This window comes from Scardinius erythrophthalmus (assembly GCF_964197995.2).
Source record: "Scardinius erythrophthalmus genome assembly, chromosome: 22".
In the NCBI taxonomy this organism is placed as follows: Eukaryota; Metazoa; Chordata; class Actinopteri; order Cypriniformes; family Leuciscidae; genus Scardinius; species Scardinius erythrophthalmus.
Genome location: NC_138242.1, coordinates 27,160,260 through 27,183,932, shown reverse-complemented (window position 1 = coordinate 27,183,932; position 23,673 = coordinate 27,160,260). Strand labels below are relative to the sequence as shown.

Sequence of the window (23,673 nt, the reverse complement as noted above, 5' to 3'; positions counted from 1 at the left end):
TAGCAGGTTCACTGCTTTAACTTTGGTTACTGATCTCCAAAACACATGTGACAGCCCCTGACACTCACACAATAAAGTCAAATTACCTGCATGCAGCCGAGTTAAATGCCCTCTAGACACTTATATATTCTTTATAAATGATTTTTGGAAATGCAGCGGTGTTAGGACTTCTCAGGGCCAAAGTGCATCTCTGGCTGGTTGGGCTTTAGGCAGATCTTGGTGTGAAGTTTCAGTACAGTGTCTGATGAGCATCCTGGGACGAGCTCTCTCAGCATGGCATGGACACTGAGCTTCTCCTGGCCCTTCATCTTTCTCATCTTCCTCTCTGGACTGCAGTGTGACAGTGGCGGTCAACCCCACAACAGACAAAAACGGGACATCAGCAGTGAACAGTAAGTTTTTTTTTTTTTTATTAGTTTTTGCTTGAAGATGCTGGAAAAGACTAAAATATTGCCTTTGGTTTGAGACCACCTAAAGTTTGAATTATTAATTTTAATGCGAGTTAGAAATTAAATGAGGACGTGCCTTCCAAAGTTACCTGGTAATTGATTTGCAGGCCTCGTATGATATCAGAGAACGGTCACCTCACATTCTCTGCTGGCTACAACAAAGACATTCGCTTCACAACCTCAGGGACGGGAAGTTTGAAGGTGGGAGCAGAAGACCTCGTCCATCAGATTAATCAGGTGAGTTTGACTGAAACATGAGATATTGTCTGTTAGAGGAAAACTATGGCTAATAATAGAGGAGCTAATAATTACAAGATACAAGTGAATATTTCTGTTGGTCAAGCATGTTGTGATGCTATAGTGATGTCAGTATCACTCACATAATCTGAAATTAGATTTTGATAAAAATAAAAAAACATCCCAAAATGCTTTTGAAAATTAATTGATTTTGGGTAACACAGTGTCCTTGTTACATATGTTACATGTACTTACCATAGTAATAACAGTAAATTCTGCATAATTACATGCAACTAACCCTCAACCAAATTCTAATCCTACCCTAACCCTTTAGTAAGTACATGTAGTTGCTTAATAGTACTCAGTACTTAAATATATAATTGCACTGTAACAACGACACCTTAAAATAAAGTGTCACCTGATTTTGTATTGCTAATTTTGTTTTGTTTCAGTTTTTTTGTTTTTTTTTGTTCGTGTTTAAATGTAATAGTTTTTTTTTTTTTTGCTGCCTTTTTTTTTGTTTCATTTGGTTTTAATGTTTTTTTGTTTTGTTTTTTGTTTTTGTTTTGTTTCATTGTCTTTTTGTGTTTATTTCTGTTTGCTTTGGTTTGGTTGTTTTTATATATGTTTTTTGGGGGGGGATTTTAGTTTGTTTGATTTTGTTTTGTTTTTATTTTTTGTTTATATTTAATTGTGTTTGTTGTCTTGCTTGTTTAATAATAATAATAATAAAAAAAAAATATATATATATATATATATATACAGTGCTATGCATAAGTTTAGACACCCATGCAAAAGTTGACTAAAAAGAGGAATAAAAAATCATCTTTTGGAAATTGAACTTAATGCCTTAATTTAAAAAATGAGGAAAAATCAAACCTTTAAGGACACCAATTTTCTTTGTGAATGAATAATGTATCGTAAATAAATAAATGCTCTTCCTTAAAATACAGGGTGCATAAGTTTGGACACCCCTATGTTAAATTCCCATAGAGGCAGGCAGATTTTTTTTTTTAAAGGCCAGTTACTTCATGGATCCAGGATACTATTCATCCTGATAAAGTTCCCTTGGCCTTTGGAATTAAAATAGCCCCACATCATGCATAGCCTTCACCATACTTAGAGATTTAAATTAAGGCATTAAGTTCAATTTCCAAAAGAAGATTTTTTATTCCTCTTTTTAGTCAACTTTAGCATGGGTGTCTAAACTTATGCATAGCACTGTGTATATATATATATATATATATATATATATATATATTTTTTTTTATTGTTATTATTATTTTTTTACTTGTATTGTTTTGTTTCGTTGTCTTTTTGTGTTTCATTTTTGGTTCATTTTGTTTTAATGTTTTTTGTTTTATTTTTACTAGTGTTTTGTTGTCTTGTGTGCATTTTGTTTTTGTTTGTTTTCGTTTTGTTTAATTTTTTGTTTATATTTAATTGTTTTTGTTATGTTGCTTTGTTCTGTTCCATTTTGTTTTAATGTTTTCTTTTTTTTGACTTGTATTCCTTTTCATTGTTTGTTTTATTCGTTTTGTTTAATTTCGTTTCATTCCATTTACATTCAATTTTCTTCATTCTAGCACAGATCAATCATTTTGTGGATGTTACTGAAGCACTTTGCACCCGGGAAAAGTTGTAATAAAGCTTAATCAAGTGCATCTCTGTTCCAGATCAAAATTAACAAAGATGACATCAATACCATAAAGAACAGCGGCCCGTCTCAGGAAGTGACAAACCAGCTCAATCAGCTGAACACCAGAGTGACTACACTCGAGTCAAAAGTTCAGACAATAGAACAGGTATTGCTGTAATCATCAGATTCACTCGAGGCTTATTGCTTATGTGATTACAGGCCTTCCATTTCAGCCTTTACGATTTCATTTCAGTTTTATGATATTCTGTATTTCATAGACAGTACAGCGGAAGACATGCAGCAGCAATCCATGTCAGAACACAGGAACCTGCTTGAACTTGTTGGACGCCTTTCACTGTCTCTGTCCTGATAACTGGCAGGTCAGTCACTCAGATAGACGTCTGTGCTTCTGTCCTGATCATACGTGATTCTGACTGACACTTGGATCATTGTCTCTTCAGGGTCCCACGTGTGCTGTAGATGTGAATGAGTGTCAGGTGTTAGCAGGAACTCCTCTGGGCTGTCAGAACGGGGCCACATGTGTGAATACACCCGGAACTTACACGTAATCCTCCGTTGTATGTCTTGTTTGCGTTTTTTAGTGTTTTATGAGACTTATATGTTCATATTTTTTTCTTTTCTTTTGTTTATCAGTTGTACCTGTTCTCCAGAATGGTACGGTCCACACTGTACATCTCGCTATGATGACTGTGCAGGCGGAAGTCAGGATCTGTGTGTTCACGGCTTGTGCATTGATTCAGACAGAGTCAATCCCAATGAGGTGATTCGAAATGATGTGTATTTATTCATTCTTAGCACTCTTCAGTTCACTTTTGGACAGAGAAAGATAATGGCTCACCCCAAAATGAAGGAATTCAGTCATCATGTACTCCCTCTCGTACCTATAAGAGTTTATCATAAAAAGGCTGTCATGAGGGTGCCATACCACTTGTGTGCTGTATTCCAAGTCTCCTGAAGTCATACAATAGTTTTGTGTGATGTAAATGCCAAAATTTAAGGCACTGACTGTTTAACAGGATGATCATGTTACCATTTTCCAATTCCAGTCTCCAAAAATGTCAAAGAGCACCATAACATTTGTTTATTTGACTATTATAATAGCTTAAATTGGAGGAATAGACTAAAATTTCTGTCTGGTCTTCACAAAAAAGTTATCATACGAGCTACTATTCAAAAGACAGAATTACATTCAGTATTAACGTTTTTGAAAGAAGTCTGTTATGCTCACCAAGGCTGCATTTATTTGATAAAAAATACAGTAAAAACAGTAATATTGTGAAATACTATTTCAATTTAAAATATCTTTCTTTTTTAATATAGTTTTAAATGGAATTTATTTCTGTGATGGGAAAGCTGAATTTTCATCATCATTACTTACATGATCCTTCAGAAATCATTCTCATTTCTTGATATTATCAATATTATAATATTATTATCAAAAAAAGTTGTCCTGCTTAATGTTTTTGTGGAAACTGATACATTTTTGCAGGATTCTTTGACGAATAGAACGTCTAAAAGAACTACATTTATTGGAAATGGAAATCTTTTAAATAAATGTCTTTACTATTGTGATAATAATAACATTTTACTGACTCCAAACATAGTGTCATATATGTGACTTAGGAATCCTGCACACGAGTCATATATACAGTACACAGAGTTTTGTTGTTGTTTTTGGGTTTTCTTTAGCATTTTGGTCTCCATTCACTTTCATTAGACGTATAAAGAGCAGTGTGAACATCCTGCTTAATATCTCCTTCTACATAACAAAGTCATATGGCTTTGGAACAACGTGCGTCCCTTTTTTGCCTCTTTTCAGCCCAAGTATAAGTGCATCTGTGATGCTGGATGGATGTCTCCACCCGGAGTGTCAGCGTGCACAGCTGATATTGATGAGTGCAGTCTCCAGAACAAGCCCTGCTCCACAAACCCCCCTGTGGAGTGCTTCAACACTCTGGGCTCGTTCTACTGCGGCGCCTGCCCTGCAGGTAAGACCACTCAGCTGAGCCACATCACATATGATTATTACAATAATGTCAATATCCATGATGCCAATTACTTATGCCTTTTTTTTTGATAGTTTATGTAAAAGATTATGAATGCATTTACATTTGAAGGCATTTGGCTGACTAGCAGATTTTTATCAAGAACATCTTTTCATGAAGTCAAACAAATGTGTCCCCCAGGATGGCAGGGTAATGGTTACAGCTGCCAGGATGTCGATGAATGTGCCACAAACAATGGAGGCTGTTCCACTTCCCCTTCGGTGCCTTGTCTCAACACCATGGGCTCCTTCCACTGCGGACAGTGTCCTCCAGGTTTAGCTCACATCCTTATTCTCATGCAATTTAAAATAAGACCTGTTGTCTAAACGAGAATAGTTCACCCAAAAATGAAAATTCGTGCACTACTGTTAAAAAGTTTGGGGTCGGTATGATCTCTCAGTGTTGAAAATCAAGATAAATCAACATAACTGTTTTTTATTTTAATATATTCTAAAATGTAATTTATTATTGTGATTCAAAGCTGAATTTTCAGCATCATTACTCCAGTCTTCAGTGTCACATGATCCTTCAGAAATCATTTTAATATGCTGATTTGCTGCCCAAGAAACATTTCTTATTTTTATCAGTGTTGAAAACAGGACTGCATTTTATTTCTTGTAATAGTCATTTTTGATAAATTTAATGCATACACACAAAAAAAGCTCAATTTCTGACCCCAAACTTTTGAATGGTGTTATGTTGTTTGAAACCCTTATCTGTGGAACACAAAAGGTGCTTTTTTGTTTTGTTTTTTTGAGAACTGGGCGTTACTCTTAAAAAAATTCACCATAAAACTAGTCTTGTGCACTTTATTTGCAAGTCTTCTGAGGCCATATAATGGCTTTATGTGAGAAACGTTCTTGGTGAACTATGCATTTAATATCTAAATCTTTAGAATCAAACTTTTGAGGTTGTTCTATTGGTCTTGACTTTTTTTTTTATTCACTTTTGCTTCATAATGTCCCGCTAGAGATGGCTAGGAAAATGAAACCTACATTTCATATGTTTGTTGTTCCTCTGTCCTGCTTACAGCACAGGCTGGCTTGTAAAATCCTGCTGAATCATGTTTTTTGCTCACAGTAGTACGTTTCAAATAAGAGACAGATGCTTGCATGAGCTGAAATTTCATTATATTCCCTCTGGGAGAGATGGAGATGGACAGCTAGAGGTGGAGAGATGCATTTACTGGGTTCATTGAGGACAGTGCTGTCTGCTAGTCCTGCTAATACATTCAGCTTTACAAGTCTCAATTGACTGCTAGATTGCAGAGAAAGACCAGACACACCGAAATGATCGAGCTAAAATAGCCATTAAATGTAAGATAAGACTGCTGCTGACCCCATGTGTGTGTCCTCAGGCTATGAGGGAGACGGGAAGACTTGCACTCAAGCCAACATCTGCTCCTCCAACAATGGAGGATGTTACCCTCTGGCCACCTGTGCTTCCACTCCAGGTACACATGCATACTAACACAAATCCACTACTTTACTGCAGTTATCCTTTATAGCAGCGCATGACCAGTAGCATTTATGTTATAACAGGAGTAATAAAAAAGGTGTTAAACTTTGTTGCAATGTCACCTCCTGATATAAAAGACATTATTGCTATCTCTGTCCGATTTTACTTGGTTTTTCATTTTTGTTTTATATCTTGTCATATTCATTAATTTTAGTCAATTTTACTCTGATAAAAATGACTTTTAATTTTAGTAGATAACATTATTTTTTGACAAAAAAGCGCAAAATTAGGTTACACTTTATTTTGAGTCCACTTTAGACATTAAACTAACTACTTTGCAACTACATGTCAACTAACTCTGATTACTTGCAAAGTTACTTATAAACAGTAAATGTCTAAAGAGGACTATTGAAATAAAGTGTTACCCCAAATAAAACCATTGTCACTTAACTTTATTATTTTAAAATGTTAATCAATCACAGAATCAAATCATAAAATACAAAACTAACTCATAAAAATGAACTAATTACAAACTACTTTTTTTAACATCAATATTAATCAAAAACAACAATATCACGACCCCAAAAACTTGATCATGTTCACTATTTTAATAGAATTCTTATGAATTCTTTGTTTTAGAGTTTATTCATTGTTTATTATATAGAGTTTATTCACGTTTTAGTGCATTATGTATTCATCACAACATCACATATACTGTACATTCTGTCTAGTACATGATGTTCAAGTTCACTGAGCGCCATTTTGTGCAATTTGACACATTTTAATACTACTTTTGTTGTACATCTCATATTATATTGTTTGAAATTATTATATTTTTTCTTCTTCAAAAACATATGTTGTTCATATGTGTGTGTAATATATTGTAATGTTTTCTCTTAATATTCTCGTCAGCCATATATTTATGTGGTCAGGATGCACATTTATTTTGTCTCATCTTCTCTATCATTGGCAAAATCAATCTTTCCACATGTTGATGCAAAATAAATTTGAGTAGAAGAATAATTTCTGATTTAGATCGTAAATGGGTTAATTTTTGGTCTCCTTCCAGGAAGTATTATCCCATCATGCACCTGTCCTCCTGGTTACGTGGGTAATGGTTATGGACCTACGGGTTGTACTCAGATCAGCGACGTTTGTGGCACTAGTAATCCTTGTGTAAATGGCCAGTGCGAGGTTAGTGTTCATCTCTAGCAATCTCTTATAACTTCCCAAAATGCAGTAGCCGGCATTTTTTTTTTGTCTTGATCTCCCAAGAATACAGCCAGTGGCTACATCTGTCGCTGTGACCCGGGCTGGGCGGGTCAGAATTGCGATCAGAACGTGAACGAGTGCTCTAGCAATCCCTGCCAAAACGGAGGAACCTGCACTGATGGCATCAACGGCTACACCTGTACCTGCACCTCCCAGTGGACGGGTCCGCTGTGCCAAACTCCACAGCAAGGTGTGTTTGTTACACAAGTGAGTTAGTAAGTGATGGTATATGTTTTTTCATATGGTGACATCATGACCTTTAATGTGCATTAGAGTGTGGAGGAGTTTTGGAAAGTCCAGCTGGCACTTTCAGTTACCCTACAAATCCTGGAACGGGTGATTATGACCACCAGGTCAGCTGTGCATGGGTCATCAGAACCGACCCTAGCAAGGTTAGTAAAGTTATCAGTGAACCTTTTCAAAACCCGGGCTACTTGGCTTTGTGCTTGTAGTCAGTATTCTGTTGTTCTTTCCAGATTCTGCGGATTACCTTCCCGTTCTTCGACATCGAGAACAGCGCCTCCTGCAACTTCGATTTCCTGCAGGTCCACGATGGCGAGACTGCCTCCGCTTACGTGATTGGGAAATACTGCGGCACTGGCGCCCCAGCCGAACTCTTCAGCTCTCATAATTCTCTGTACTTCTGGTTCCGCTCTGATCATTCAGTCAGTGGACGCGGCTTCACCGTCGCCTGGCAATCCCAGGCACCAGGTAAACAAAGAATGCCCTTAAAGAAGCCATATCTTTTACAAAGTTTTGATTTTAGAATAGGTTTTCATGCTTGAAAGTTCCAAAAAAACCCATTATTTTTCACATATTTGATATGTTGCAGCACTTCTCTAGCCTGGTAATACCAAACTCTGCTACTTCGCTTTGCTTCGTAGACAGAGTCTGGAATGGCATAATAGAGAAGTGTTTTCTCTCTCGCGGGGGGTCGCTTGTCTGAAGTTTAAAATCATTGGTTACCCGTAAGCCAATCACATAACGTTTGGTTATGGCGTGTGTTATGCGCAGGCTCAGCCGCATCTAACTTCCACTGTAAACACATGTATGATGCGAAAACAAAACCATCGAGCGAAATACCGAAGTGAACATGGCTGTGAACGACTTTTGCAGATTATGTGAAGTAAATCTACGCATCCACGGTACAATCAGTGTCTACGTCACGGCTCTCAGCCCGCCTTCTGTTCGTTGATTGGCCCGGCTGTTTTCAGGCCGGAGGAAAACGGAAAGCTATGACGCTGTCTCAGACTGAGTACAGAAGCGAAATGAAATTAAGCGGAAGTACGAAGTCTGACTTAGTCAGGCTAGCACTTCTCTTCCCAGTCTGCGAATAACACTGAGGTGTGCGTTTACCAAAAGCATAGTTAGCCGGTTGACCAATCACAACACACTGGTCCAGTCGACCAATCAGAGCACACTGCTCTATTCGGAAGGAGGGGTGACAGAAACTAAATAAGGATGTGTTTCCCAAAGCCAGCTATGGACGCAAGTTCTTTTGAGTTGTGTTGGTATTGATGGAACTTGCGACCATAGTTGGGTTAGGGTTAGGGAAACGCATCCCTATTTCGTTTCTGTTTTCTTTCCGGAAAATAACTCAAGTCTACAATCAAGGCATTTCAGGGAGTTCAGAAACAGTGCGCACTTATGTGAAGAGTAGTTCCTTTTGGAATGGACTTGTGCTTTGTAACTTTGCAGACTTGAGAATGTAAAAAACATAAAAGGTCCTTGAAAATTTGCGAATTTTTTGCTAGATTTTTGCGGTTCAGTCAACAGTCAGTAATGTAGCAATTGAATGAAGCACAGCTCAGACAGAAGTCACCTTCAAACCAAGCAGCTTTCTGTCGGTCAACATGGTGAATCTAGGTTTTCAAATAGATCCCATTATGAAATATGCATTGGGAAATCTTTCGTCTTTATGCAAAATCCCCAATCACATGGTTTTCTATTAAAATGACTGGAACAAATTCGCCGAACAATGGTAAATATGACCTCACCTGATTGGTGCAAATGATTTCCAACCTTGGGATAATAGCAAATATTTGCATTAGCATGAATCTGATCTCATTCCACTACTCCTTTTTTTTTTTTTTTTTTTTTCAGTGTGCGGTGGGGAGTTGACCAATACATATGGTGACATCAAGTCACCCGGTTACCCAGGTAATTATCCACCTAACCGGGACTGTTATTGGACAGTGAATGTGAACCCTGGTCTGCTCATCACATTCGCTTTTGGCACCCTCAGTCTGGAGCACCATGATAACTGTAACTTTGACTACCTGGAGGTACGCAAAGCTTGTTGCATCCTGGATCTACATGAAAATTTGAACTGTTTTCTGTGCGTATGTGTTAAAATTCTTCAGTTTCCTGCTCTATTTTACAGATCAGAGATGGACTGCTTCCAGAGGACACAGTTCTGGGAAAATACTGCAGTACAGCGTCGCCCCCACCTCTACAGACGACGGGACCATCTGCCTGGATCCGCTTTCACTCTGATTTCAGCATCAGTGATCGGGGATTTCATATTACATATACTACCTCACAATGTAAGTAAAGTCCATTCCATCAAAACACAAGACGGGGGATTGTCAGACATATGATAATATACCTGTATGCTACCATTTAAAAGTTTGGATTTGGCAAAGCTGGCAAAATATATGAATTTTCAGCTTCATTACTCCAGTCTTCAGTGTCACATGATCCTTCAGAAATCATTTTAATATGATGATTTGATGTTCAAGAAACATTTCTTATTATTATCAATGTTGAAAACAGTTGTGCCTGCTTAATATGTTTGTGAAAACGTTATGCCTTTTTTCAGGATTCTTCAAAGATTAGAAAGTTCAAAAGAACAGCATTCATTTGAAATGGAAATTTTGGTAACATTATCAATGTCTTTACTCTCGCTGCATTTAATGAGTCCTTATTGAATAAAAGTATTGATCCCAAACTTTTGAACGGGACCCACTGTTGAATTTTATGACACTTTTTTCTTTTTTGCATTTACTTCTTACAGTATGTAAATGATGTGTTGTGTTTGTAATGCATTAGCAGTAATTCCAGTAACTGAGTTATGGTTCATTTTAACAGATCCATCAGTAGAATACTGTACTTTTAAATGCTCATAAAGCAGTTTATTGGAGTTATATAGATATTAAAAGTCAGGAGTCACATTCTAAATGTTGTAAACTCAGAGTGGAACATGATCCTAGGTCCAATGAGAGGTTCATATGGGCAAAGCCAACTGTCTCACAATATTGGGACAAATTGCTTGAGTGTAATGCAATTTACTTTGTGTGCCATCAGCTGACCCAGGCTGTGGAGGCGTCTTTACAGACACAGAAGGCATCATCATCTCTCCAAACTGGCCTAATAACTATGCTCACGATAGGCAGTGCATTTATATCATCAGACAGCCACGCAGTGAATTAGTGGCGCTCAACTTCACCCACATGGACCTGGAGAATCATAGTGGCTGTCTTTTTGATTTTGTGGAGGTATGATCTGTGTAATTAATGTGGATGAGAGGAACAGTAAGTAGCATTTTGATCTTATCATGTCGCCTTATCTATCAAATCTCTCAGGTTCGAGACGGGACGGGTGAAGCCGGCCCACTCATTGGGAAGTACTGTGGAAGTACCCTGCCAGCACCAATATTGTCCATCACTAATGGACTCTGGATCCGCTTCAAGTCTGACAGCTCTGTGTCCCGTGCTGGCTTCAGGGCCATGTATGAAATTGGTGAGACAATGAAACACCCTTTTTATGTAAAGCTTATGACGCCCACTGAATGCCAAATGTCACTTTTATGAAATGTTAAGCAAAAGAGTAAAAGCAGTATGGCCAAAAACATACTCTATGCAAGCAAACACATGAATGCTTTGCTAACACATTGCAAGCATGCAGTCCCATATTAAATTTATAATGTTTGTGCCATTAAAGTCACAATGAAATGGAAGTAGTGACAGATCTTTTCTTACGTATTGTGACGCACATTTGAGTGTAACGGATTATCCAAAAATATATATTTTTTTTACGTTGTTCTATTATTCAGTTTTTGATTGGTGTTTGAAATGTGCGCATTGCACTCAAAACTGAAGGTAGATGAACGTTTAAGTGCACAACATTTTTGGAGTAATCCTGCATACGTCACCAGAGCGAAGTCTGTTGTTTTCACTGGAAGGTCCAGTTATGACATTCTGGTTAAACATTACAAAATCAAAACTTAAAAATAGTTTGCATTTAGCTAAACTGATGCTTCACCATTTTGGTATGCTAATGTCTTCAAAATATTGTTGAGACGCTCAATTTATCACTGAGAATGTAATGCATATCTGCGTTACACTAAGAATTCTGTTACGCAATGATATGTAATTAAAGAATTTTACACGGTTACACAATTTGGTTACACTTGTTACATGTGTTACATGTAGTTACTATAATAATAACTATAAATACATTTCAAATACATGTTCTGCATAATTACATGCAACTAACCCAAAACCAAACCCTAATCCAACCAAAACCTTATAGTAAGTACATTTAGTTAATTAATATTACTCAGTACTTACATGTATAATTACACTGTAACAAGGACACCTTAAAACTAAAGTACTGAGTAATAATTAACTACATACATGTACTATAGGGTTAGGATTAAGGTGTGGTTTAAGTTAGTTGCATGTAATTATGCACAATTTATAGTAATTACATAGTAACTACATGTAACATGTTTAACAAGGACACTGTGTAAAATAAAGTGTTACCGAATTAGTGCTTGTGCAGAGCATGTTTTGGACTTAAAATGCATCTTCTCATATACATAAGACTGTTGATGATAAGAATTATCTTTAATTTTTCTCAATATGTGCAATTCGGTTGACAGAGCTATGTACGGTTCAAGGAAAACACACTTCCTGGCAGTTTACCTTACTTACTGTGTCCTGTCTAGTCTAGAATTGGATTTGAAATGTTAAAATTGTTAGAAATGTTAAAGTCAATGAATATGCTTCTGCTTTTGCTTTAACTGTCATAAATTTTTGTACGATAAATAATGTACCCCGTCCAGTATAGACATGATCTCAGAGTTTAACTGTTTATGCTAGCTTGCGGAGGAACGCTCTCTGGAACCGGTCAGATCCGCACTCCCATGCACCCTGACCCATACCCCCACAACAAAGTGTGTGAGTGGGTCATTAACCAACCCGAGGGCTTTGTGGTCACTCTCAACTTCCTCACCTTTGACGTCGAGGGAAGCAGCACATGCGCCTTCGATTATGTGGAGGTACAATGTTAGCGTTGTGCTAATCCTATTCAGTCAAAATACAAATTTCACTGTGCATTTCTTCTGAAACTTCACTCTCTGCTCGCTCAGGTGAGAGATGGTCCCAGCGCTAGCTCCCCTCTGATTGGTCGATATTGTGGAATTAACATGCCTCCCATGCTGGAGTCCACCCAGAAGTCCATGTTCATCCAATTCAAAACCGATTCAAGTGTCTCCAACCATGGTTTCACTGCTGAGTTTGCGTCCGCAGAGCAAGGTAAACTATATTTTTGTTCTTTTGAATAAAGTTTGTATATTAAATATATTGTACTGTATATACTACCTAATGAGTAGCCTATCTAGACTAAGCAGGCATGTTCTCAAAATTCACCATAAACTATGTGGTGGCAATGTTTACAGTATTACGGGATGCCTGTATATTTTAATCCTTTACCGTATATTTTAAGTGACATAATATTAATATATCAGGTGGCACAATAGAAAGCCAAACAATGAATCAGAGTTAATCGTAAATGGCCTGTCCATAAAACATTGACAATATTCATATACCGCTACAGTATAGATTGTGCACAGGGTCATACACAAAAAGACTATCAGGGTAACACAGTTTACACAAAAAAAACACAAAACACCTTAATGTACATTACTAATAACAAAAATAAGAGGAAACAACACTATTTAAAAAAAAAAAAAGTATGTGATGGGTAATGCCTTTTACTGTTTTCACCATAAATTATATGGTAATTAATAACTTTGATAGTATTTTATAGTAAAATTACATATACTGCAATTTTACAATTTTTCACTGAATATGGTAATGTAACTTGCAGTTAGCGGGTTTTTATTGTGCCACTTGTTACAGTATTTTATTTTTTACAGTTTAGGCAATATTATGCTGCCTTCTGAAATGCTTTTTTGGCATGTATTTGCATAGTAGGCAATCCCAGAAGTCAAAAAGTTAATCCAAGATGGCAGATGTCTCTATTATAAATATGCTTATATTTCGTTCAATAGTGAAAAGTGGTTCAATCTAATTAAAAAAGTTGACTGTCATTGTGCTTGCTTGTATTTAGCTGTTAGATTAGCAACATGCCAATCAACTGTGAGTTGAGTTTACTGTGTTTATGCTTATGTTTGGCAGTAGAACAGGAAACCGAAAGGTTTTGGGTTTGATTCCCATAAAAAAAAATGTATGGGAACCATTTCGAAATTAATTGATCTTTTTCACAGGTTGTGGAGAGACTTTCACTGAACCAACGGGTTCATTCACCAGCCCAGGTCATCCCACGGAATACCCTCATGGAGCCAATTGTACCTGGTACATCTCCATTCCGCCCGGCAACATCATCCGTCTGTCATTCACAACCTTCAACCTGGAGTATCACACTAACTGCGCATATGACTATGTGGATGTCTATGATAATGGCACAGTGCTGACTGGCACTCTTCTAGGCAGGTCAGAATCCAAAAAGCTTGACATTTGAGGACACTTAATTAAAGATGTGTAAATGAATATGCTGGATAATGTTGCTTATTTTGTGCTCAGGTTCTGTGGGCGGTCAGTTCCTCCATCTCTAACCAGCACTGATAGTCTGATGACCGTCCTGCTGGTCTCTGACTCCAGTCTGTCTGCGGAAGGCTTTTCTGCCGACTATGTCTCCATTGATGCGAGCACAGGTATAATTTTTTTGCAGTAACTGGATATGAAAATCCAATTTGAAAATCCATGAAAGTACTGGTCTCATTGGGAAGCTTGGGTTTAGGTGGCCTTTTTAAGTCAAGTCAAGTGAGCTTTATTGTGATTCTGCTGCATGTAGAGACTAAAGCCTCATTCAGACTATCAGTCCAAATCAGATTTTTGTGCATATGCGATTGGTATCCGATCATATTTAGCAAGTGTGAATGGCAAAAAATCACATGAAATGACATTTTTACGAATCTGTTTTGAGCTACATTCATATTTGGTTTGAAATCCTATTCAAATCGCGTTTCTGGAAATCCGTTTCAGTCTGACCAATCTGATCGGATTTTGCATGGTTTTATGTCACTTTCTCGCTCCATGTACTAGGTATAGGAATATATGCTGAAAGTCATTGCAGAAACAAGTCTCTGTTGTTGCAAAATAATCCGATTTGGACTGACAGTGTGAACATAGGCTAAATGTCGTGCCTCACAGGACCTTATTACATATATTTAAGATTTTATTGTTATATTATATGCTACATATGTAAAATATTTCATTTCATTGTCATTAAATCTATGTTTTTGCCCATGCAGATTGCAGTGAGGTGTTTAGGTCACCTACCGGGGAGTTCAGCTCACCCAACTACCCTGACAATTACCCCACCAGTCGGGAGTGTGTCTATAGAATCATTGTGGAAGTCAACATGCAGATCATGCTGAACATCACAGACTTCGAGCTGGAGGGATTCAGTTCCTGCGGTTTTGACTATTTAGAGATCAGGTGAGGGACTCATCCAGTGTCTTGGGTCAATGATTTGGTCACTTTATGGTTTTAAAACACTTTTCTTTCTTTTACAGAGATGGAGGCTATGAAACATCCCCCCTGATTGGTCATTATTGTGGAACTAATGGTCCACCCATAATAGTATCCCATAGCAACAGGCTGTGGCTAAAATTCCGATCCGACCATACGCTCACCTATAGGGGGTTTAAAGCCCACTGGGATGGCACACAGACAGGTAATTATTTATTTTGAATAATTTATAATATTGAATATTTTACAATATTTATAATGCAATATTTCTTGTAATTTTAGTACTTTAACTTAGTTTCAGTTAGTGCCAAGACATTTATATTTTTTGTTTAAAGTTTTTAATCTACTATTTTAATTTTATTTCAGCTTTATTTCAATAAAGAAAACGATTTTTAATAGTTTTAGTATTTTTTTATGTGCTTTTGTTATTTTTATGTTTTTGTTTTATATGTCTATTTGGCTTTTTTCGTCATTTAGAATATTTAATAATATTTATAATATAATATTTGTAACTTTTTGTGGATCCGTGTGAACGGGGATCATTTTAAAAATGTTGTCATCTGTACACGAAAAATGTGAAGGAAAAAAAATTAAGTTTTAGTACATCGCTGTTGTGTAAACATTAAGTTAACAATAACAACACTGTTCCAAAAGTATAAGTAATGATAGTCCTGAAGTAAAAAAACTAAATCGGAATATCTTTAAAATATTTAATGGAATAAACCTTGCAAACCCAGCATATATTTCTTCCTCATATCAACCACTAATATCAACCTGCGTACCTGGTACACACAATTTTGACTGATTAAAACCCAGAAATTGCATAGCAATTTGATTGGAACATAAGGTTTGCGTTCCAGTTTTATGTGTAATTTGCACCAGATGGTCAGTGGACTATATTATGCCATCTCTGTCATAGGTTGTGGTGGGACATTGACCACAAGCGTCGGAGGTTTCACCTCCCCCAACTACCCCCTGCCCTATCACGCCAACGCTGAATGCTACTGGCACATCAAAACCAGTGCTGGAAGCAGGGTCGTGCTCAGCTTTGGAGACTTTCACCTGGAGGACTCTATCGACTGCTTCTACGACTACTTGGCGGTTAGAGAACAATGAATTAGACAATTTACTACACAGTTGTAGTTCTCTATACAAGATATTAAGTTTAAATCCATCCCTGATGTGTATGTTTTACCAGGTGTATGATGGCAACAACACCAATGCTGTTCAGCTTGCCAAGCTGTGTGGAAATCAGATTCCACCTCCCATCAATTCCTCCAGAGAGAACATGTATGTGAAACTACGTACAGACAGCATCATCCACACAGGAGGATTTCTGGCTAACTACCAAACCAGTGAGTGACACCCAAAGGCCCATAAGCCCAGAAAACCCAAGTAACGGCATGACTTTGTTGCAAAAGTCTCTTACAAAACTCTTACAAAAGAAGTATTATGGCAGTACCATGGTAGAGAGATGTTATCAGTGGATTTTTTAAATGTATTTATACTTTGGAACAAACACTAATGAGCCAAAACCTAATTATAACTAGTCACAGGTGAAGCGAATCTTGTTGATCATGTACTAACAGGGCAATATATTAAGGTCTGGGTAGATTTGATGGTAAACAAGACAAACATACTGAATGAGAATATAAATTTTACAATGGATTCCATGTTTTTTTTTAATTATACTTCGAATACCTTGGTGCATTCCCAAAAACTTAGAAATAACATGGTGCTTTTTTGTAAATGAATAATTAAAGATTACTGCAGTGCTGCGGTTTTGGTTTTAAATCCATGAATAATGCACTTCAATGCTCCTGTGTTTGTACTTGGCGGTTAAGTTCACCCAGAGGACACTGACTTTTTCGGATCTCTCTTTTTTTGTCTTTTTTTTTAATTATGTTTGTGGAGGTGAAATGTCACAGTTTAGAGCTCAGCACAGTGCTATTTATCTTGTTTTGTGCATTCTTTTAGTCGTTTGCCTTTTCTTAGGCTGTCAGTGGTCACATGCCACTGTGTTTCCCAGACACTAAAACTTTACTGCAGGGTCAAATCAAGCTCTAGCCCTTATGGCAAGATGCCACCAGTTTTAAAACCGCGCTTATTGGTGTTTAAAATACTCTCCAAGTTCTTGATATTACATAATTCTTCCCGTCTCATATTATTAATATGATATTATTAAAATGAGGACTGGCTTTTCTCCTGTAGTTTGCCATGGTGTGCTGATTGCCAATCGGAGCCGGGGAATGATTGAGAGTGTGAACTTCCCCAATAACTACCCATCTCGTGCCAACTGCAGCTGGACCATCCAGGCCTCCATGGGCAACACCATCAACTACACTTTTATAACCTTTGAGGTGGAACAAAGCTTCGGATGTTCCTATGACTATGTGAAGGTCAGTTCATGGTCACATCTTAAAATATACAGGCACTCAACATTGATACTTTAAGTCAACTTGGAAATCAAAATGGCCTTTACTGACTTTATTAGTAAACTTTGTTACTCTACATGGTGTGTTAGCATCTTATCCTAAAAAAAAAAAAAAAAAAAGTTTATCTTTGTAATCTATTATCAAAATAAATTAATAACTTGCTCTGCCTCTGAAGGACCAATACCAATAACCAAATAGTATCGTTTTCAGGCTGATTCTTGTCTAGAATTATAGATTTGAGATGCTTTCGATCGTGAATTTGACCGTTGGCCTTTGGTCCAGCTCTATTTTGATATGAAACGCTCACTACTCATGATACAAATAAATTCCTGATGGATAGAATCAATCTTGCAAAAGGCAAAAAAAAAAAAAAAGTCAATCTTGTTTTGCTTTGAAATATGTGACTTGGTGTAAATGAAATTGGTTGAGAATGCTGGTTCTTGTTGTCCTTAAAGTCAGCATGAAACCTTTCTCCACTATTGTGACGTACATCCAAACAAGAAAGAGTGTAAGACGGGACTTGATTTTGTACATCGAGAATTGGTTGAATCATCATTTGCCATCATTAGCGACGGCCATATTCCATAAAAAAATAAGAATTGTCTTAAATCTTCGAGAGACTGAGTTTGTTTTTCTGACTCAAGGATAGTATACATGTCTTTTCAAGCTTGTATTATCTTATTATTTCTCTGTGAATGGGGTCGAGTAGTATTATTCATGCTAGACAGTTTGCCATTCAATTACACTACACTGATTTACTGGCAGAGCCTTTGCAAATGTACAATGGGCCTTTGAGTTCCTCTTAGTTCACTCATCACCATGGCAATCCAAACAGTGATGACATCATGGGGCCTTTTGTTGAGATGGAGTTATTTTCTGAGCTCAGAGCCTACACTGTGTTTTCATAAAACCTCATTCCATAGATGGGCTTTTATCCTGGGGGTAAATACATAGACAGTTGTGTTGGATATTTTGAAATGTGATGATGGCTACTTTATGGAATGTGAAATTTTGTGTGCAAGCCAACAATAGCTCAGCACACTTTTGTTGCGAAGGCAGTAGAACAGATGGTCTGAATTACTGATGGTTAGTTATTGGTTGCATTTCCTGTGAAAGGTCACTACTAAATATATATGTGTGTTATTTCCAAATATAAATTCCAAAATAAGCCAGATACAAAAATAATGTGTCATTCACACACACACACAATATATACAGTATGTATATATATATATATATATATATATATATATATATATATATATATATATATATATATATATATATATATATATTGGTGTAAATGAAATACACCTATATATATATATATATATATATATATATATATATATATATATATATATATATATATATATATATATAAGATGGATAGATGGATGAATGGATGGATGGATGGAGTATGCAGTATGTATAATATGAAAATGAACAGGCTTTTACTGTAAAGACTAGATATTATTGTATAAATAATCTCTATTCCTGTTCCTGTTTAGCTATATGATGGTCCAAACGAACAGTCTCCTCTGATTGGTACATTCTGTGGGAACACACCTCCTCCAGCCAATACCACCACCGGTACCAGCCTTCACATTGTGTTCCGGTCCGACGCGTCAGTTTCATACAGAGGCTTCCAAATGGACTGGTACCAGAATGGTGAGATCCAATACAAAGCTGATTGGGCACTTTTTTTGAATAGAGTACAAAGTAGTGCTTAACCTTCATGGGATTTGTGCCATTTCTGCATTCATAAAAAGTACCACAATCATTACCTGTGCCAGCCTCAAAGCATTGTGTGAAACATCTAGACGTGTATGACAGTGGAAAGACAGATGAGGTTCTCACAAAAGGAGATGATAACATATGCAGAGTCACTGTTGGGCAGCCAGGGGTCAGCGACCTGTAGTCTCTTGAGGAATGATGACACTGAATCTGTAAGGAAAAATACCAGTCCTAATGGGCAAACCAGTGACATCACTCAGGAAGGCTTCACTCTGATTGGCCAGCAGGGAAAGAGCTGATTGCCAGCGATGAATGAATCCAGCAAAGAAAGAAAGGAAAGATTATGTGTAGCCACTGCTGATGCAGTAGAATTTCAGGATTTGGAGTGGATTTTATGCACATGTATTAGTTTACATCCTGTAAAAATCTTTTCCAGAATGACAGTGTGGAAAACATGTTTCAAGCGTCTCTAGAGAGGGCGGATGTCTTGGGAGACGACCCTGTTTAGCTCTGGCTATGTCACACTTAAAGTCAACACAAATGAATAATTTGCAATAAGACTGAGAATACATTTAATTTAATCTCAAACCTTTCATTTAATCCATATCCTAATCGTATATCACGAAAGAATGACCAAGACATACATTTCTGAGATGTATATTTGTGTGCAGCCATGTATGTTTCTCTGTCTTTGTGCTTGTGAGACTTCGAGTCACATTGCTGAAGGGTGTGGACTGTTATTTTTGCTGCCAGAGCAGGATCAGAGTGAGAAATAGAGGTACACTCTGAAATCATATGGAACTTTTTAATCATTTATGCACCCCTGTCTGTGATGATGTCATTATTTGGAAGGAAATGATCTTGGTTTCCATGGACACAATGTGTCGAGAATGAACACTGTAATGTCCACAGCACTGTTCTGCAGCTGTGAAAACCTTCCTGAGGGAGAGAAAAATGACAAACGAAGAGTAAAAATGAATACGAAAAACGTCCCTATCATATAAGAGAAAGTAATTTGATGGGTAAATCATGCCAGTGTTGTGGAAATTCCCCAGTATTTAATGGCCCACACAAGCCAATTGATCCATTCTGAAAATGTAAAAAGTAGCTCCACCCTTCCTTTGTCCTCTCACAGACATGTGGACGCTGTTGAGATTTATCTTATTGATTAAGACAGTGGGGGGTGGAGAGAATGAAACCGTTCTGACCGATCTTCGGTGAATATCACATTACACTGACCGCATTTTAGTCTTGTTGCTACTGATTTGCTTGCGGTGAGGGTCAATATGGTTTCATATTTCTTCTGATAAGCTTGGTGTGAGACATTTTTCTTGTCTGGACACTGTAATGCAACTGTCTGTCCTTTGTCTTCAGCATCTCAGACCACATTTACAGAGTGTCTTGAAACTAAAAAAGTTGCAAAGTAGTGCAGACACTGCCAGACTTCACTTAGAAAATATACTGTTGTGATGTCAGATGGAAATAACAGGGTAGTGTGATTATAACAATGATGCAAGTAAAAAAAAAAAAACATTTTAGAGCCATATTTGCTCTTTGGTTGCCTTCTATTGAGATTGCAATTCATACAAAAGATTGTGTTACATGTTCTGTTTTGCAAACATTGAACTTTAATGTGTATCCCTGATCAAAAACAGGGAAAGAAAAAGTCAAAGTACCTCACTGTCACCCCCTGCAGGTTGTGGTGGAGAACTCTTCGGGCCTGCTGGTGCCTTCAACAGCCCAGGCTATCCTGACAAATACCCAGCTAACCGTGAATGCATCTGGCATATCCATACCAGCCCTGGTAGTAGCATCTCCATCACCATCCTTGAGTTTGACGTGGAGTATCATCCTGACTGCAATTATGACAAGCTGGAGGTATGCAAAAAAAAAATCCTAGTATGCAATCACATTTACACTGAGGGCACTTATACTGCATCCCACAATGCAGTACACCTAAACTACCTTTAGTTTCCAGTTTGATGAAAAACTTAAATCAATATCAAGTATCTAAAATTCAGTGTAGTGTAAGATACTGCTGTGCTTCTAGATAGATGCTGCATAAAAAAGCAATTGACATTGCACAGTATATACTGCCCTGTAAGTAGTATGCTAAAGTATTTTAAGTATTAAAGTATTTTAAAAATGATTTGTAATTTACTTTCTGAAATATTATTATCTTTAAATATTAGGTGATGCGTATTAGGTTATTATGTCCCCTGTGTGTTTATGTGGGTGTGTGCCTGCTCATGCCCCGTTGGCATCTGCTGGGTGGTGTGGGTGTACTGTATGTTTTGTAGCGTAGACCTGTGGAATGCTGACCTCCACTGTAGCACTGAATAGAGCCAACAGGGCAGAAATTAGCTGGAAATCAGAGCTTAGAAAGAGGGCTTAGGGACAGTCTCACATGCACACACACACACACACACACACACACACACACACGCACACACACGCACAAACACACACACTTTCTGTGCCACACAGATGCCTGTTAAAAACCAGACATTGTTTTAGGCAGTGATTCTTAGTGGCCTATAGTTCATTACATCACTGGTCATCACAAACTTTTTGACGGTGTCTGCAAATGCAGTTTTCATTCATATTTTAACATTTATGCAGCAGTTAGAAATCTAAGTATGACTGTTTTAAAAGGAAAGGGTAGAAAGCAACTGTCATGCAAACATTTCACAATATAAAGCAATTGATATATGACACATTTGATCCAATTTGATATTTTGACACTTTCTGGTAGTTAGAAAGTAAGTGGAAAATGTCCATAGCCAAATAATAATTGAATTACATACAACTTTGGGACTAGTTGGTGAAAACAATCAAAGAACAGTCAAGTTTGATAAAAGGGTCTAAGGAAAGCTCTACTATCATTTGGTTTTTGAACCCACTTGGTTTGGTATTTTGCTATCTAATGCAGTGGCATTTACATTTTTTTAAATTACCTTTGTCTTGTAAATGACCAGTCTGTAAATATCCCCTTACCTTTGACCTTTCTTCAGGTGTATGGAGGGCCTGACCTCTCCGCCCCACGATTGGCCCAGCTTTGCACCACACGCCCTCCCAGTAACCCCCTACAGGTGGCCAGTACAGGTAATGCGATCACCGTCCGATTCACATCTGATGCAGTCGTGAGTGGCAGAGGCTTCAACGCAACCTGGGTAGAGGTCCCAGGAGGTTAGTTATCTGTCTGTTACAGAATTTTTGTATCTGTAGTTGAATACTATGCAATTATATTAATTGAGTTTCCTGCTAATGAACTTCTTAAAATCTTCCCTTTGAAAATGCAGGATGTGGAGGGATTGTCACAGCCCCCAGTGGAGAGATCCACTCTCCGCAGTATCCCAACCACTATCCTGACAATGTGGACTGCTCCTGGGTCATCACAGTAGATGTAGGGCATCGGGTCTTCTTCAACTTCACTGATCTGGATATAGAAAATCAGAGCGCATGTGCTTTTGACTATGTTATTGTGAGTAACTGACCTTTCTGTCGGTGTGTGATCCATTTCATTTCCAACATTCGTGATTTCTTGATGTTACAGACCAGTGTATCACAGAAAATCATGTTCATCTCTCTAGATCCATGATGGTCCGCATGAGTCATCTCCACTCCTGGGTAAAGTCTGTGGAGTTTCCAGGCCTCCTCCCATTACATCCTCAACAAACGTCATCTTTGTTCGCTTCAGGTCAGATCACAGTCAGAACCGTAAAGGCTTCAGTGCCCAATTCTCAGAAGGTGAGTCCAATCTTCATTCATGAGCCCAAGTGATTTTGTCATGGTTTTGTTTCATTGTTAAACTTAATTGATTACTCTTATGATTTCTAGCATGTGGATCCAATATAATAGCTGATGATGTGGGAGGGGAGATTGCATCTCCTCGCTATCCATACTCTTACCCACCTAATCAGAACTGTAGTTGGATCATATGGGCACAGGAGCCATGTAAGTTATCCATGCTCTCAAATTCAAAGCCCAGACCTTGTGTACCTAACTTTAATTTGTGAAACTTCATCTACCATCCTATATTTCCTTCAGTCAACCACGTGACTCTCTCCTTCACTGACTTCGAGGTAGAAATGGTGTACAGTAACTGCTCTCATGATAGTGTGGAGATCCTGGATGGAGACAATTATCAAGCCCCATCTGTCGGTAAAGACTACATCTGTTCATCAAGGAACCATCAGGGACTTACTTTTAGGGGATTATCACACAAATGAGATATTATAAATGAGACCTTTTATGAAAGAAATGGCTTTTATTGCTTGACACTTTATTGCATTATGCTTGGTTAGGGACACGCAAATGTTTAAATGCTTCAAATAGTACTGATGCAATAATAGTTAGTGGTAACTAGTAACTTTTTTCCAGGTCGTTACTGTGGGAATGAGTTGCCACACCCAGTCACTTCATTCAGCAATGCCCTTGTGGTAAACTTCGTCTCAGATGCTTCAGTAGGAAAGAAAGGTTTTAGAGCAACCTACATGGCCTCAACCTCAGGTTAGATTTCAGTATTTAGTTCAAAATACATATGAATTTTTCTCCAAACTCAGGCTCCAATTTAACACTAGTCTGTTACCTGTTTTT

The 23,673-nt window shown here is 37.6% G+C and overlaps 1 protein-coding gene across 1 annotated transcript in view; it reads left to right on the top strand.

Annotated features, from left to right (window-relative positions):
• Positions 1-273: 273 nt before the first annotated feature.
• The window catches only part of cubn (cubilin (intrinsic factor-cobalamin receptor)), a gene marked incomplete at its 5' end in the record, with an annotated part of 38,109 nt that continues 14,709 nt past the window's right edge, over positions 274-23,673 (top strand). Inside the window, 34 exon segments of the mRNA XM_081352533.1 lie at positions 274-392; positions 557-686; positions 2,363-2,491; positions 2,604-2,705; positions 2,787-2,890; positions 2,980-3,106; positions 4,166-4,334; positions 4,533-4,664; positions 5,749-5,844; positions 6,919-7,043; positions 7,125-7,311; positions 7,395-7,513; positions 7,598-7,832; positions 9,225-9,406; positions 9,505-9,667; positions 10,428-10,618; positions 10,706-10,862; positions 12,227-12,405; positions 12,496-12,661; positions 13,636-13,861; positions 13,952-14,082; positions 14,683-14,869; positions 14,947-15,107; positions 15,822-16,003; positions 16,101-16,257; positions 17,114-17,301; positions 18,849-19,008; positions 20,771-20,952; positions 22,089-22,263; positions 22,377-22,558; positions 22,668-22,824; positions 22,915-23,031; positions 23,125-23,238; positions 23,458-23,586. Of these exon segments, the coding sequence (XP_081208659.1) occupies positions 274-392; positions 557-686; positions 2,363-2,491; positions 2,604-2,705; positions 2,787-2,890; positions 2,980-3,106; positions 4,166-4,334; positions 4,533-4,664; positions 5,749-5,844; positions 6,919-7,043; positions 7,125-7,311; positions 7,395-7,513; positions 7,598-7,832; positions 9,225-9,406; positions 9,505-9,667; positions 10,428-10,618; positions 10,706-10,862; positions 12,227-12,405; positions 12,496-12,661; positions 13,636-13,861; positions 13,952-14,082; positions 14,683-14,869; positions 14,947-15,107; positions 15,822-16,003; positions 16,101-16,257; positions 17,114-17,301; positions 18,849-19,008; positions 20,771-20,952; positions 22,089-22,263; positions 22,377-22,558; positions 22,668-22,824; positions 22,915-23,031; positions 23,125-23,238; positions 23,458-23,586 (5,260 nt within the window).